This window comes from Neoarius graeffei, chromosome 18 (assembly GCF_027579695.1).
Source record: "Neoarius graeffei isolate fNeoGra1 chromosome 18, fNeoGra1.pri, whole genome shotgun sequence".
Taxonomy (NCBI): Eukaryota; Metazoa; Chordata; class Actinopteri; order Siluriformes; family Ariidae; genus Neoarius; species Neoarius graeffei.
The window spans coordinates 44621505-44638819 of NC_083586.1; the positions used below are offsets into that span (position 1 = coordinate 44621505).

Here is a 17315-nt window from a genome sequence, read left to right on the forward strand (position 1 = left end):
AGGTTGCCTCAATGACGGGGCCTGGGAGTTAGCAGGAAAAGCAAACAAACAGTCACAATATGAGCTACATTAAGGACTAGATTTCCCAATTCACACTGGTGTTTAATGTGTGTTTCAGGTTTATTCCCATATTAGGCACATCACCTTCAATAAACGGGATCAGTACAAGCAGATGCTCCGAGTATCCAATAATCAATTACTCAATGAAACTCATGAGGTCATTCCGATGGCATGATATGAACGATGTGGGGGCAAACAACTCTCTCACACACACACACACAGGCGATAGCGTTCATGATTTTTTAAGGGTGTAAAACAAAGGTTGGAACCCTTTCATCCAAACAAAAACCCACTAAGAGTTCGATCATTTGTACTGTACAGTATTGTACTTCTTCCCACTCCTTTTTTGAACAATGTGCGGTGTATTGTAATGTCTTAGCTCTTTATGTTATTTTATTTAGTTATTTTTTGTCACTTTCTCGTTGTCTTTCTTTTGTATGTACAAATAGTTACATACATTTTTTTTTTATACATGTTCGAAATAAAATAAAAAAAATAAATAAAATTCAAAAATCATTTGTCCTTTTGTGTTGTTTGGTATACTTTTAGTTTCGACTCAATCCACCACATTCATGTTCATTACACTCATAACTACATTTCATATCCATCTTAAGAGATTTTTAAGACCCATTTAGTGACAAATCTAATCACTTTTTAAGCAAATGTCCTGGACTCTCAGCTGCTTTGGTGAATTCACCACCAGTGTGTAAAACCGCACCAAGTTCTGCTTGCACAAGCCAATATTCATAACAGCCGATCGCCCCAAACAGCCCCCCAAAACGCCATCACCGCACCCCCAATCAGCACTTCCCCAAACAGCCGATCACCCCAACAACCCCAAAACACCATGATCGATCACCGCACCCCCAATCAGCACTTCCCCAAACAGCCGATCGCCCCAACAGCCCCCCAAAACGCCATCACCGCACCCCCAATCAGCACTTCCCCAAACAGCCCCCCAAAACGCCATCACCGCACCCCCAATCAGCACTTCCCCAAACAGCCCCCCAAAACGCCATCACCGCACCCCCAATCAGCACTTCCCCAAACAGCCGATCACCCCAACAGCCCCCCAAAACACCATCACCGCACCCCCAATCAGCACTTCCCCAAACAGCCCCCCAAAACGCCATCACCGCACCCCCAATCAGCACTTCCCCAAACAGCCCCCCAAAACGCCATCACCGCACCCCCAATCAGCACTTCCCCAAACAGCCCCCCAAAACGCCATCACCGCACCCCCAATCAGCACTTCCCCAAACAGCCCCCCAAAACGCCATCACTGCACCCCCAATCAGCACTTCCCCAAACAGCCCCCCAAAACACGATCACCGCACCCCCAATCAGCACTTCCCCAAACAGCCGATCGCCCCAACAGCCCCCCAAAACGCCATCACCGCACCCCCAATCAGCACTTCCCCAAACAGCCGATCGTCCCAACAGCCCCCCAAAACGCCATCACCGCACCCCCAATCAGCACTTCCCCAAACAGCCCCCCAAAACGCCATCACCGCACCCCCAATCAGCACTTCCCCAAACAGCCCCCCAAAACGCCATCACCGCACCCCCAATCAGCACTTCCCCAAACAGCCCCCCAAAACGCCATCACCGCACCCCCAATCAGCACTTCCCCAAACAGCCGATCGCCCCAACAGCCCCCAAAACGCCATCACCGCACCCCCAATCAGCACTTCCCCAACAGCCGATCGCCCCAACAACCCCAAAACACCATGACCGATCACCGCACCTCCAATCAGCACTTCCCCAAACAGCCGATCGCCCCAACAGCCCCCCAAAACGCCATCACCGCACCCCCAATCAGCACTTCCCCAAACAGCCGATCGTCCCAACAGCCCCCCAAAACGCCATCACCGCACCCCCAATCAGCACTTCCCCAAACAGCCCCCCAAAACGCCATCACCGCACCCCCAATCAGCACTTCCCCAAACAGCCCCCCAAAACGCCATCACCGCACCCCCAATCAGCACTTCCCCAAACAGCCCCCCAAAACGCCATCACCGCACCCCCAATCAGCACTTCCCCAAACAGCCGATCGCCCCAACAGCCCCCAAAACGCCATCACCGCACCCCCAATCAGCACTTCCCCAACAGCCGATCGCCCCAACAACCCCAAAACACCATGACCGATCACCGCACCTCCAATCAACACTTCCCCCAACAGCCGACTACCTCCCCACACACACAGCTGATTCATAACAGAATGGAATGTTTATAGAGTATTTGGAATCTGATTGCAGTAAACAGAATTAGACCAGAATTAAATTCCTAGCATGTAAAAAATTACATGCTTGAAATATTCAGATTTTTTAATTCCATTCAGATTTTTTTTTTTGCAGTTTATTATAAATATCCATCACATATTACAATCTCAGTAGATGTTTTATATTTTGGTTCGAGGAATGACATGCGACCTTTGACCTGGATTTTCATGTGGTTACAATGTCAATTGTCTGCTGACATTTATTGGTAAACAAAACTAGAAATTAATACAAACAACGAAGGGTTAACAAAATGTGATCTACGAAAATACTTAGAAAGTGGAACAAAGATTTTCTGACGCAGGTTAAACATTATCAGCTCATTTGTTTACAAACATTAGAATTACTTCCTCATTTACATAAGCAACAACATCCATATATTTATATAAAAAATATTTTGTACTAAATATAAATCTACGTAAAAAATTAATAAAAACAACCTTAATACCACATACCAATTAAATTTATTTTTTTTTAAATAAATGATCATCTGGAAATCCATCTGAATTATGGAACGGTGCCACCTGATGTGATAGACTAAGTAATCGGGAATCAACTCTTTTTTTTTGCAGTGGAAGTTTGAGTAACTATTCATGCACAATTTATGTACTGAAAAAAAAAAAAAAAAAAGTCTTTTCTACTTTTGCAACAGCCAAAAGATCATTAAAGGAGATACGCAGAACCATGGCCTCACTTTTCGTTTATAAATGCCTTGAGACCTTAAGAATGGCACAGGAATAGTTTTAAGCATTAACAATGAATCTAATAGAGTAATTTTTACGATTGAAGTAATTTATATAGGTAGCGGTCTGAGTGAATGACCTTGATGTCCATAACGTCACAGCAGGAAGTCTATCAGTCTCATCGCCATTTCCGCTATACTAAAACACAGAGCTGACTGCAACTCCGATCCTCCATTTTGAGCTAATTTATCGCCATGCTACATAGATGTGTTGCTGGCCGGTGCAGCAACACGACAGAAGGAGGATTTACGTTGCATTCATGGCCCAAGAATGTTCAAACCACAAAGATTTGGACGCGTTTTGCGAGAAGTTCACGGGCACATTGGGCGGCTATGAAGTGGTCTCTCCTCTGCTCTTCACATTTTACTGAAGACTCGTACGAGACCTCTGATCTGTTGAGGAGCGTTGGCTATAAGCCCGTATTGAAAGAGGGTGCAGTACCGACAATTAAAGGAAAAGAAAACTACAAGAAAAGGAAAGTAAGTTCAGTTGCACCAGTTCTCCTGGAGCGTGAACCGAGGGTTGTTGCTAAAACCTGGGACGGAACAGGACGTGACATTATCGCTCGGGCAGTGACCTCCCTGCGGTTGTTGCTAAAACCGGTGACGTCCTGTTCTGTCCCGGGTTTTAGTAATTGCCTGAGCCGAGCAGTAATGGCAGCGTACTCAGCATGGAGAAAATGAGTGGACCAGCTGTCTGAGGCCAAGTTTACATTAGACTGTATCTGTCTCGTTTTCTTCGCGGATGCACTGTCCGTTTACATTAAACCGCCTGGAAACGCCGGGAAACGGGAATCCGCCAGCGTCCACGTATTCAATCCAGATCGTGTCAGCTCCGGTGCTGTGTAAACATTGAGATACGCGGATACGCTGTGCTGAGCTCTAGCTGGCGTCGTCATTGGACAACGTCACTGTGACATCCACCTTCCTGATTCGCTGGCGTTGGTCATGTGACGCGACTGCTGAAAAACGGCGCGGACTTCCGCCTTGTATCACCTTTCATTAAAGAGTATAAAAGTATGAAAATACTGCAAATACTGATGCAAATACTGCCCATTGTGTAGTTATGATTGTCTTTAGGCTTGCCATCCTTCCACTTGCAAGTGGTAAGTGATATGCGCTGGGATCACACACACAGCGGCTCAGTCCCGAATCACTGCTTGTGCACTTCACTCGCGCGCTCTGTGAGCTGCGCAGGGCCGGAGTGCGCACCCTCCAGAGGGCACTCGCTGTTCAGGGCGGAGTGATTTGGAGCGCAGGATGCCTGCGGAGCCGAGCGTATCCGTGTATTGGTGTTGCTGTGTGCACGCAAATCGTGTATTGGTGTTGCTGTGTGCACGCTAATCGTTTTAAAAACGTTAATCTGATGATCCGCTGATACGGTCTAATGTAAACATGGGCTATGTCGCTGGATACGCTTGCCTCAGCAGCAATATCTCACCATTACGTGGACGAAGCGAATGAACAGAGAACTGAACGAGCAACTGAAAGTCAGATTGTTTCAAAACAATCAGCCACAAGGTCGGCCTTCAAGAAGCGAGAGAACAGACGGGTAAGCTCCGACTCTCATTTGGATACAAAACAACAAAAACAACGCTCGTCGTTTACCTGCATTTAGATTAATCCATGTAACTTGTATTGTGTGTTTAAGTTATGGGTATGAGATTATTTAATTTGCTTCAGAATGTGATTGTTTCAGTTCATCTGATTATTTAATGAGCTTTTCACGTTTTATCAGTGAAAATGCATGCATGTACATGTATGTTGCACAAGTTATAACACCCATCCTGTTTTAATGAGAGTCAACCCACAATCAATGAAGTCAAATCAGTCTTAGTTGAGCAAGTCGGTGACGCCATTTATATGACTTTTGGTCTGCAGCCGTAAAAGGCCTCGGCCTTAAAACCGGTTACCGCTGTGACGTCATGCACTCAGGGCTGGCTGACTCAGCTCGAATGCCAACTTTGTGGTTGATTTTAACTCTCAAAAAAATATATTTTTAAATTCACATGTATGCAGCAGGGCTGCACGGTGGTGTAGTGGTTAGCGCTGTCGCCTCACAGCAAGAAGGTCCGGGTTCGAGCCCCGTGGCCGGCAAGGGCCTTTCTGTGTGGAGTTTGCATGTTCTCCCCATGGGTTTCCTCCGGGTGCTCCGGTTTCCCCCACAGTCCAAAGACATGCAGGTTAGGTTAACTGGTGACTCTAAATTGACCGTAGGTGTGAATGTGAGTGTGAATGGTTGTCTGTATCTATGTGTCAGCCCTGTGATGACCTGGCGACTTGTCCAGGGTGTACCTCGCCTTTCGCCCGTAGTCAGCTGGGATAGGCTCCAGCTTGCCTGCGACCCTGTAGAAGGATAAAGCGGCTAGAGATAATGAGATGAGATGTATGCAGCATACAAGAGTTAAGGATGGAGATACTATCCACTTAGAAATGCATTTAAAAATAAAGTCTGCGTATCTGCTTTAAGGTGTCGATAATTGTAGCCGCCGCTCTATTTATAAAGGGTAGTATCTCACTGGGCTGCGACAGCCTGCAACTAGTTGGCAACACAACAATCACGATAAAATATTCAAATCAGCAACAATTTTTACTTATCATCACACCGAATTGATACTTGCATATTTTACCGCAATTGTTGTGTCGCAGGCTGTCACAGCCCGGCTTTCCCTCGGCAGGCAGGGAAGTAGAAGAAGCCTCACGGAAACTAACTCGAGAAGGGTTCACGAAGGCTTTGCAACACCCTTGCGTGAGAGAAAATTTTGTCGCGCAAATTTTTTGAACAGGTTCAAAACTTCAGCGACAAAGGAGCGACACTTTTGAAACTCTTTCGCAAATGACAACTTGTGGAAACATGAACTCTCATCTCGTTATCTCAAGCCGCTTTATCCTGTTCTACAGGGTCGCAGGCAAGCTGGAGCCTATCCCAGCTGACTACGGGTGAAAGGCGGGGTACACCCTGGACAAGTCGCCAGGTCATCACATCATAGACACAGACAACCATTCACACCTATGGTCAATTTAAGAAAAAAAAAAGAAAAACCTTTATTCGTCACATGCACACTTCAAGCACAGTGAAATTCATCCTCTGCATTTAACCCATCTGAAGCAGTGAAAACACACACACACACTCAGAGCAGTGGGCAGCCACACCAGAGCGCCCGGGGAGCAGTCAGGGGTCAGGTACCTTGCTCAAGGACACCTCAGCCCAAGGCCGCCCCACGTCAACCTAACTGCATGTCTTTGGATTGTGGGGGGAAACCGGAGCACCCGGAGGAAACCCACGCAGACACGGGGAGAACATGCAAACTCCACACAGAAAGGCCCTCGCCGGCCACGGGGCTCGAACCCGGAACCTTCTTGTTTTGAGGCAACCATGCTAACCACTACACCACCGTGCCACCCAGCATGAACTCTTATTGGACTCAACAAACACAGTTTGATATGCAAACGTCACCAGTTAGGTTAACTGGTGACATTTAGAGTCACCAGTTAACCTAACCTGCATGTCGTTGGACTGTGGGGGAAACCAGAGCACCTGGAGGAAACCCACGCGGACAACATGCAAACTCCGCACAGAAAGGCCCTGGGCTCGAACCCGGACCTTCTTGCTATGAGGCGACAGCGCTAACCACTACACCACTGTGCCACCCAATATGAACTCTTATTCGACTTAAACACAGTTCGATATGCAAATGTCACCAGTTAGGTTAACTGGTGACATTTATGGTGATGATACACGGGGCAACTTTTTGGGCAATGTTGCTGGGCAATTGCGTTTTGACTCTTTTCTATTGAGATTGGGCAACATTGTTTCTTTCTGAATGGTTTTGATAATCTCTGGCAACTTTTTGAGATAAGCCAATCAGAACGCGAGTATCGAGTCATGTGACCTCCGGTGAGGTTCGGATCAGAAATTTCAAACAAATATGGCGGCCGCTCAGTGTCAGTGGAGTGAAGAGATGGAGAGACTCCTCATCTGTTTTTACACCGGTAAGTTGTTATTTTAATATTCTATATGGAGGAATTTACCTCACCAAAGCTCTAAAAAAACAACAGACAGCTTGATTAAATGGTCACAGCAAAAATTAAGACATCGATTTTTTTTTTAGCTAACTGTAAACTGCCATTGCTAACTGTTGTTGCCCTGAAAAGTTGCCCTGTGTCTCACCTAGTTGCCCGTTGCCAGCAACATTTTGGGCAATGTTGCCGAGCAAAGTTGCCCCGTGTATCATCACCATTAGAGTCTAACTGCACGTCTTTGGACTGTGGGGGAAACCGGAGCACCCGGAGGAAACCCACGCGGACACGGGGAGAACATGCAAACTCCACACAGAAAGGCCCTCACCAGCCGCTGGGCTCGAACCCGAAACCTTCTTGTTGTGAGGCGACCATGCTAACCACTACACCACCGTGCCACCCAGCATGAACTCTTATTCAACTCAACAAACACAGTTCGATATGCAAATTACAATGAATATGCAAATCAATCACTCAGTGACGCAATCTGGCGACTTCTGAGCATGCCTTATCTACTTTCCCCTGAAAAGAGGTGGCAGCACTGACTGTCCCACTGGGTCACAGAACAGAAAGAGTCCATGCTTTAGTCTTAAACTGCACTTTTTCTGTCTGGGCATGACATCACAGGGGCAGAAAATGAGGTTTGGGGCTGTGAGAGCAGCAGAGCAGCGTGGTGGTGGTGGTGGTGGTGTTCACAACGAAAACAGATGATGTTGCACTTATATTAATGTCACTCACTAGTGCTGTGAGAACATCAGGTGACCAGAGCAGATGCTTTTCCGCACTGACATACAGAATCACACACAAAGTCAAATAACATCTAAAACTCCTCGCTCTGCATCTTTAAAGAAGCATTCCAATACCTGCCGGGATAACGTTAGCTGGTTAAATCACATCACAGGCCAGGCCTAGCATAGCATAGCATAGGCTAAGCTAACTAGCAACCGCCACATGAAGCCCCATGGCTCAGCGCGCGAACATTTTACCTCACCGCGTCTCTCACAGCTCTCACTTCCACAACAAGCCCGTTACACTGCTGTCCTTCACTCGAGTATACATTACCCGTCATCTCCTTTATTTTTCTGCTTCTTCCCCATGGTCACTGTGTAATAGTGATGGTCCAGTCGGTACTAAAACTCCGAAACGTGTATCGAGTCCACACGGCGAGCTTAACACGTCGTGTCGCTTTAAGAATAATCACGTGACCTACGCAGTTGTGGCGTCATTACGTACCTGATGCTCTGTAAAACTGGTTTTCAAAGTGGGGGCCGCCAGGGGGCGCTAGGGGGGCCTCAGAAAGTTTGAGGGATGATGATAAAAAAATTGTGAAAAAAATATATCTCATATCATCATCTCTAGCTGCTTTATCCTTCTACAGGGTCGCAGGCAAGCTGGAGCCTATCCCAGCTGACTACGGGTGAAAGGCGGGGTACACCCTGGACAAGTCGCCAGGTCATCACAGGGCTGACACATAGACACAGACAACCATTCACACTCACATTCACACCTACGGTCAATTTATGGCCCTTTTCCACTACCCTTTTTTAGCTCACTTCAGCCCGACACGGCTCGCGTTTCGACTACCTCAGAACAGCACGACTCAGCTCGTTTCAGCCCTGCTTAGCACCCAAAACTCGCATGGTTTTGGAGTGGGGCTGAAGCGAGCCAAACCGAGCTGAGTGAGGCTGGGGGCGTGAGCAGACACTCCCCTGTGCACTGATTGGTGAGGAGGAGTGTCCTCACATGCCCACACACGCCCCGCGAGCACGCTGGGATCTGTAAACACCGTAAACCCGGAAGAAGAAGAATTACGAATTACGAGAATTTCTGAAGCCTTATGCGCCTCGCCTCATCTATACGCTCTTGCCAGTATCTGTTGGCGTTGTCGGTGACAACAAGCCACAGAACCAAGACCAGCAACACTAACGACTCCATGTCCTCCATGTTTATTGTTTACTATCCGGGTCGTGAGACTACCGCTTAAAAGATCACTGATGTCACTGTTTGCGCCGCTTAACGACATCACACGACGTCCACCCACTTTCGCTAACTCCACCCCATGTGTCCACCCACTTCCAGCCAGCACGGTTCAGCGCGGTTGTAGTCGAAATGCAACTCCAATAGCCCCGCTCAGCTCGACTCAGCCCAACTCAGCACGGCACGGCTCAACCGCGTTTGTAGTGGAAAAGCGGCATTAGAGTCACCAGTTAACCTAACCTGCATGTCTTTGGACTGTGGGGGAAACCGGAGCGCCCGGAGGAAACCCACGCGGGCACGGGGAGAACATGCAAACTCCACACAGAAAGGCCCTCAACGGCCACGGGGCTCGAACCCGGACCTTCTTGCTGTGAGGCGACAGCACTAACCACTACACCACCGTGCCACCTAAAATATTATTAAATATATTGTAATTAATTGTTTAATCATTATTATAAAATATAATTATTAATAATAATACATCATATCGAAAAGTTGTTTGCCATGCTCATCTCTCCAATTGCCTGTGACGTTGCAGTTTGCGCCATTTATTTTTTAAGCCGCTTTGCTCCTCAAGCTAGTGTATTGCTAGTGCAAAATGGACAGGTTTTTGAAGAAGAGACCGAAGGAACAAACCAACAGCCCTGCTGTGGAGGACACTGCTGCGAAAAAAACTAAGAAGTCCTGGCCGACTAAAATCCGAAAATATGAGGCAGCATAAATTAAGTATGGCTTTACAGCCATACAGAAAAATGGCCACGATTGCCCGAAATGCGTCCTCTGTCTGGAGACCCTGTCAAACGAGTGCTTAAAACCTTCGGAACTTCAGCGTCACTTGGTACAAAAACATCCTACAGATGCCGAAAAAACAGTAGATTTCTTCAGATGCAAAGAAAAGCATTTGGTCAAGCAATCTGCTGCATTCACCCAGCAAGCTACTGTCCCCGAGCGGGCCCTGAAGGCATCATTTTTAGCCACGTACCACATTGTTCGTGCTAAAAAACCTCACTCAGTTGGAGAAGATTTGATTTTACCAGCCACCAAAGACATTGTCCGAGAATTGCTTGGTGAGGATGCTGCCAAAAAAAATCGATGCTGTCCCACTCTCTGATAACACCGTGAGCCGACGGATTGGTGACATGGCTCAAGACGTATCCGCTCAGCTGTTGGAGCAGGTGAGAGCCAGCGAATACTTTGCACTTCAGCTGGATGAGAGCACAGATTTATCCAATGAGGCCCAACTGCTTGTGTACATCAGATTTATTTCACAGGAAAGATTTGTGAAGGAAATACTATTTTGTAAAGCACTTGAAAGAAGAACTACTGGGAAAGACATTTTTCAAGTTTTGGACAATTACATCGAGTCTAACGGATTGGACTGGACCTGTTGTGCGAGGGTGTGTTCAGACGGAGCCGCGGCAATGACCGGGAAGATCAGTGGAGTGACCGCGCTCATTAAGCAGAAGGCCCCGCATGTAGTGGCCATACACTGCATGCTCCATCGCGAGGCACTGGTCGCAAAAAGGATGGATAACGAGTTGAATCAGGTACTACAGGAGGTTATACAGTTTATTGTTCAGTGCGAAAATATTTGTGTTGAAAACATGTTAGTTAATAATATTCTTATGCTCAACAAATGTAACAATTATTGACTATTGAATAAAAGAGAAAACATTCTAAAAGTTGATGTTTCTTTACATATTTTGTAGCATTGTCTGTGGGTTTGCAAAGGGGGTCCCCGGCCAGAAGCTAATGCTGTTTGGCGGGCCTTGGCATGGAAAAGTTTGGGAACCCCTGTCATACACTACATCATCATATTCGGTTAATACTCAATATGGTAGAAGATTATGATTTTATTTCTTGATTTGACACAATTGAGCAGTCTTTTCTGCTAGGACTCTTAAAATTCATGGGTTTTGGTGATAATTTTTGGAAAGAAAGAAAGAAAGAGCAACTTTATTCATCACACACTTGTAAACTGTGGGAGGTAAAAGAGAGCAACTAGACTTGCTCGGAGATTCTTGAAGACGTTTGACCTCTCATCAGAAAGGCTTCTTCTTGTTGGTGTAGTGGTTAGCACGGTCGCCTCACAGCAAGAAGGTCCGGGTTCGAGCCCCGTGGCCGGCAAGGGCCTTTCTGTGCAGAGTTTGCATGTTCTCCCCGTGTCCGCGTGGGTTTCCTCCGGGTGCCCCGGTTTCCCCCACAGTCCAAAGACATGCAGGTTAGGTTAACTGGTGACTCTAAATTGACCGTAGGTGTGAATGTGAGTGTGAATGGTTGTCTGTGTCTATGTGTCAGCCCTGTGATGGCCTGGCGACTTGTCCAGGGTGTACCCCGCCTTTCGCCCGTAGTCAGCTGGGATAGGCTCCAGCTTGCCTGCAACCCTGTAGAACAGGATAAAGCAGCTAGAGATGATGAGATAAAACTCACCTTCGCGCCTACGGCGCTCAGACTTGTCTCCCTCCGAGCTACTCGCAGAGAGGGAGAATCTCCCTCTTTGCAATTTCCCAAGTTGGAGTCTCTGCTGCGTGGGTTTCCTCCATGTGCTCTGGTTTTCCCCACAGTCCAAAGACATGCAGTTAGCAGGGATGAAAGTCTTCCGGAAATACCCGGAAATCCGGATATTTGACAAAACTCTTGAAAATCTCCAGTTTTCCGAATGGAGAAATTTATTTTTCGGATTTTTTGCGTTCCTAGACGCGGCGTAATACTTCGCATCGTCCTTGCATGGGCGCAGTACTTAAATAGCCCAAACATAGTTCATTGATTAAAGACAGGTCTTCCTTGTTAACGGCGTGCATGCCGGAGCTCGTTAGGCGCGCACGCTCAGGTGCACGTGCTAAGGAGCGCAGGACTGACACCGTTCTGCACAAGCGCAACTGTTACGCTCTGCCCCAGTGGCCCACGTACCAGAGAAGGGAAGACCAAACTCAGAATAAAGTTTTACTTAATTTATTGAAGATAAAGTGTATAACAAAATATTAAAAGTAAAGTGTGAGTATAAATGAAAATGTGTGGAAAATGTGAAGGGTTGTGTGAAGAAAATAAAAGTGTCAAAAAGGTGAGAGAGAGAGAAGGCGGCGGCCCTCCTTCGCCTCTTCCGATGTTCTTTTAAAAGCCCTGAAGGCCATCAGGTACAGCTGATCTCCACACCCGGCAATCAGCGACTCGCGCAGCACCTGTAGAAGTCTCGTTACCACAGCAGGTGGGGAGGAGCCCCATGGGTCCGTAACACCTCCCCCCTTAAGACAGAGGCCTCCAAGGTCTCTGGAATTGGTGGAAAACCTGGCACCAAGAAAACAAGCAAATAACAACAACAAAAAAAAGAAAACTAACTGAAACTACTTTTACAGTCGTCTAGGGGTACTGACAGGCCAACAATAGGGACCAAATGTCAAAATGTCTCCACGAGCCCTATCCCCCTACCCTCCAGTGGCTTCAACCACCACGCCCCCCCCCCCCCCCATACCCACACCTCCAGCAAATCCCGGTACCTGGAAAGCCAAATTTAAGGAGATCAGGCAGGAGAGGAGAGAGTGGAGCCAGAGGAGGAGAGAAAGACAGGACAAGATTAGAAACACCTATTCAGGCCCACCCGGGGTGCGGGACAAGGCATCCGCCATTACATTGTCCACGCCCCGAATGTGCCGTATCTGCAAATTGTATGGTTGTAAAAATAAAGCCCAGTGCATAAGGCGCTGACTGGGATTCTTGAAAGAATGAAGAAATGTCAGTGGGTTATGGTCTGAATAAACAGTAATCGGGACCGCGCCCCCAGCCAGATATACATCAAACTGCTGCAACCCCCATACTAGTGCCAGAGTTTCCTTCTCAATAGTAGAATAATTCAACTGGTGACAATTAAATTTCGTGAGAAGTAACACAGGCCTTTCCACCCCGTGCTCGTCATTCTGCAGGAGTACGGCTCCAGCACCCACGTGGCTAGCGTCGACCTGCCTCTGAAAGGGTTGGTTAGAGCGAGGTGCCATCAAAACTGGAGCAGATGTCAACAGCAACTTAATGTTGTCAAAAGCAGCCTGGGAGGTCACGGTCCATTCAAACTTAACATTGGCCTTTAACAAATCAGTCAAGGGAGCTACCACTGTGGAGAAGTTGGGGCAGAAACTACAGTAGTAGCCCATCATTCCTAAAAAGCGTCGCAACTCCGGTTTGGTAGTTGGAGCAGGGAAATTATCAATGGCGACCACCTTGGCCTGGATAGGTTTCACTTGGCCTTGCCCTACAACCTTCCCCAAGTACACTACAGTTGCCTGGGCCAGCTCACATTTGGCTAAATTTACAGTAAGGCCAGCCTCAACCAGCCTATTGAAGAGGGCTCGGATACGGGCCAAATGTTCTTCCCACTCATCACTTACAACCACAACATCATCGAGGTACACAGCGCACCCTTGCAAACCTGAAACAACACGGTTCATGAGTCGCTGAAATGTGGCAGGGGCGTTGCGTAACCCAAAATTCATTACTGTGTAGGAGTACAAGCCTGAGGGTGTTATGAAGGCTGATACCTCCTGAGCACGAAGTGACAAGGGGACCTGGTAATACCCTTTTAAGAGGTCAAACTTGCTAACAAACCGGGCTGCTCCTACACAGTCAACACAGTCCTCGACTCTAGGGAGGGGGAAAGAATCTGGTTTAGTGATGTTATTTAGTTTGCGATAATCAGTGCAAAACCTGTAAGTCCCATCCGGTTTACTGACTAATATGCATGGTGACGCCCAACTAGAGTAAGAGGGCTTTGCCATCCCATTATCCAGTAAATACTTCGCCTCCTCCTCTAGGTGTCGCTGTTTGTCACGTGACACTCTATAGAACCGCTGTCTGATTGGCTCAGCATCACCAACATCGATGTCGTGTTCAATTAAATGTGTGCATGAGGGTGTATCTGCAAACAGAGAGAGGGGAAGTCAGACAGCAATTTTCGCATTTCAGATGCCCGATCCGCTGACAAATGCCCAAACAATGTCTCGAACTCTGCCAGCTTCTCTGAGTTTTTCCAGTCGAGGGAGAAGCACACAGTCATCGGGGCCCACCACATCCTTACCACTACCTGCTGCCACCAGGTAGGGAGAGGCACCTAAAATCTCGACAGCTGCGGCTATAGAAACAGGCGTAACCGGATCATCAGTCTCTGCTGCCCCAGACCCTGAAGACCTGGGGTAATAAGGTTTCAAAAGATTAATGTGACAGAGTTGAGTGGGGTGCTTGCGATGTGGTGTTGAAATCAAATAGTTCAAGTCAGACATCTGCCTAAGAACAGTATATGGTCCTGTGTACTTTGCAAGAAATGGGGAATTAGCCATCGGCAATAATGCTAACACCAAATCACCAGGACTGAACACCCTAGGCTCAGCCCGGTGGTCGTACCAACTTTTCATCTTTTTTTGTGCCTTAGACAGGTTCTCTGTGGCCATCTCACAAGCTAAAAGCAACCTGTGGCGAAATCCATTAACAATCAAGCAAGTTCACAGGAGTCTCGGGACACTTCAACTCATTCTGTAGTACTGCCAAAGGCCCACAAACTATGGCCAAACACTAAATCATTTGGGGAGAACCCTGTACTCTCCTGAATCACTTCTCGTGCAGCCAACATGAGCCAAGGGAGCCCTTCTTCCCAGTCCCTGTTAAGCTCCACACAATATCCTCTGAGGAGTGACTTCAATGTCTGGTGAAAGTGCTCCAGAGCACCTTGGCTCTGAGCATTGTAAGCACTACTACACTGATGCTTCACTCGCAGTTGCTCAAGTACCTCTCTAAACATGCGTGACAAAGTTAGAGCCCTTACCACTCTGTATGATGTGGGGGATACCAAAAATAAAGATAAACTGGGAGAGAGCCTTCACCACTGACCTGGTAGAGATGGTACGCAAAGCATAAGCAGCAGGATACCTTGTGGCCTGACACATCACAGTTAGAAGATAAACACATCCTGACTTGGAGGGAGGGAGTGGTCCAACACAGTCTATGATCAAATGCTCAAATGGTTTACCTATAGATTGAATAGGATAAAGGGGAGCTGGCTTTAACACCTGATTGGGCTTACCCATTAGCTGACATACGTGACACGTCTTAATAAAGCATGCCACCTCCTTCAGCCTAGGCCAGTAGAAGTACTTCATAAGTCGGTCGTAGGTTTTCCTAACCCCCAGGTGCCCCGCTACATCCCCATGAGCTATCTTTAGAACCACTTCTCTAAACTTAGCTGGAACCACTATCTGAAACACTGGATCCTCCACCCCTTCATCAGTGTGGGTGGACCACTTTTGTACCAACAGCCCATCCTGCACAAAGTAACCCCTTGCTGCACTGCGCAACTCTTCAGGTGGCAGAACCCCATCGAACAGCTCCTTTAAAAAGTGTCATCTTCCTTTTGAGCTGCAACAAAATCACTATGAGATAGTTGAGAAGGTAGGTTAGGTAAAACAACAGGCTTTAACTCTGGCTGAGGAACTTCAGATGCGCGGCTCATAGCCCGCGTCACAACACAAGCTGTGAAGACATCAGGCAAATTTCCATTAGGCTCATTGTCATCTGGGATAGAGGGAGTATTATTAACAATTACAGGGGGTGGTACATCATGCCAAACATGCTCCCCCGCCAGGTTGTTCCCTAAGAGGAGATGAATGCCCCCTACAGGTAAAGAAGGGCAGACAGCGATGTTCACTTCCCCCTGCACCAGGTCAGACTGCAGATTAATCCTGTACAGAGGAACAGAAAGAACGTGCAACCCGATCCCCTGTACCAAAACATTATTCCCAGTACTAGTTTTAGTTGAAAAAGGCAACACAGACTCTAATAAAAGATTCAGATCCCCCTGTGTCCCTGAGTATTTTAATTGGCACCTGGACAGAGCTACCCACTACAGAAACCAAACCATCAGTAATGAAGGGAGAGTAACCATTACCGTCTGCTTCAGTTGAAAAAACCTCACCACTGCTCTCACCAGTTTCAGAGGGGCTCGGGCCTGATTGCTGGAGTGAATTCACCGTGACAACAGGTTTACCATCCTGCTGGGGAAACACAATTTTAGAAGGTACACCCGATTCAGATACAGCCAGGTTAACCCCCTTAACTGAATCATTCACATTTTTCAGACTCTTCCCTTTTAAAACTGGACAGTCTTTCTTCCAGTGCCCCTTATCCAGACAGTAATGGCACACATTCCCATCCTTACTCGGAACAACAGATGTAGAAACAAAAGAATCTTTACGAAAATTCACTGCGCTCTTATTGGAGTACGACCGATTGGCATTTGAGTCCATTCTATTTTTAGTGTACGAGCTAAATGGAGAAGACCCCGAACTTCTGTTAAAGTGTCCGAAACGCTGCTCACGGTAACTCCTGCCTGTATTGTGTTCTCTGAAACTATTCTTATGTATCAAAGCGAAATCGTCGGCCACGGATGCGGCTTCAGCAGCCGTTTTTAAATTGCGCTCAGCAATGTAAGTAGCGATGCACTCAGGGAGGATGTTCCTAAATTGTTCCAAGACAATCAGGTTAGACAATTGTTCAAAATTAGTGATACCCACTGCAGAGCACCACCGATTAAAGTAAGTGTTCAACTCCCTGGCCACCTCTGTATAAGTCTGTTGATCTCCTTTTCTCCAGCTGCGAAATCACAAACGATAAGCTTCAGGAACTAACTCGTACGCTTTAAGCACGGCTTTTTTCACTTTCTCATATTGTTTTCGGTCAGTAGCTGACAAAGCAACAAACGCTTCTTGCGCTTTACCTACAAGTAGACTTTGAAGCAATAACGTTTTTTCGGACTCAGACCAGCCACGGTCAACAGCCACATTCTCAAACAAAAAAAAGAAAATGTCTGGGTCCTTCTCATTAAATTTGGGAAACTATTGGCCCTTTTCCACTACCCTTTTTCAGCTCACTTCAGCCCGACACGGCTCGCGTTTTGACTACCTCAGAGCAGCACAACTGAGCTCACTTCAGCCTTACTCAGCACCCAAAACTCACACGGTTTTGGAGTGGGGCTGAAGCGAGCCAAACCGAGCCGAGTGGGGCTAGGGGCGTGAGCAGACACTCCCCTGTGCACTGATTGGTGAGGAGGAGTGTCCTCACATGCCCACACACGCCCCGCGAGCACGCTGGGATCTGTAAACACCGTAAACCCGGAAGAAGAATTACGAATTACGAGAATTTCTGAAGCCTTATGCGCCTCGCCTCATCTATACGCTCTTGCCAGTATCTGTTGGCGTTGTTGG

At 47.3% G+C, this 17315-nt stretch overlaps 1 protein-coding gene across 1 annotated transcript in view; it reads right to left on the minus strand.

The window, feature by feature from the left end:
• The window catches only part of eif5b (eukaryotic translation initiation factor 5B), a 79357-nt gene extending 71060 nt beyond the window's left edge, over positions 1–8297 (minus strand). Inside the window, exon 1 of the mRNA XM_060898876.1 lies at positions 8164–8297. Within this exon, the coding sequence (XP_060754859.1) occupies positions 8164–8198 (35 nt within the window). The 5' untranslated portion in view covers positions 8199–8297. The remainder of the gene's footprint in view (positions 1–8163) is intronic.
• Between the last annotated feature and the right edge of the window lie 9018 nt (positions 8298–17315).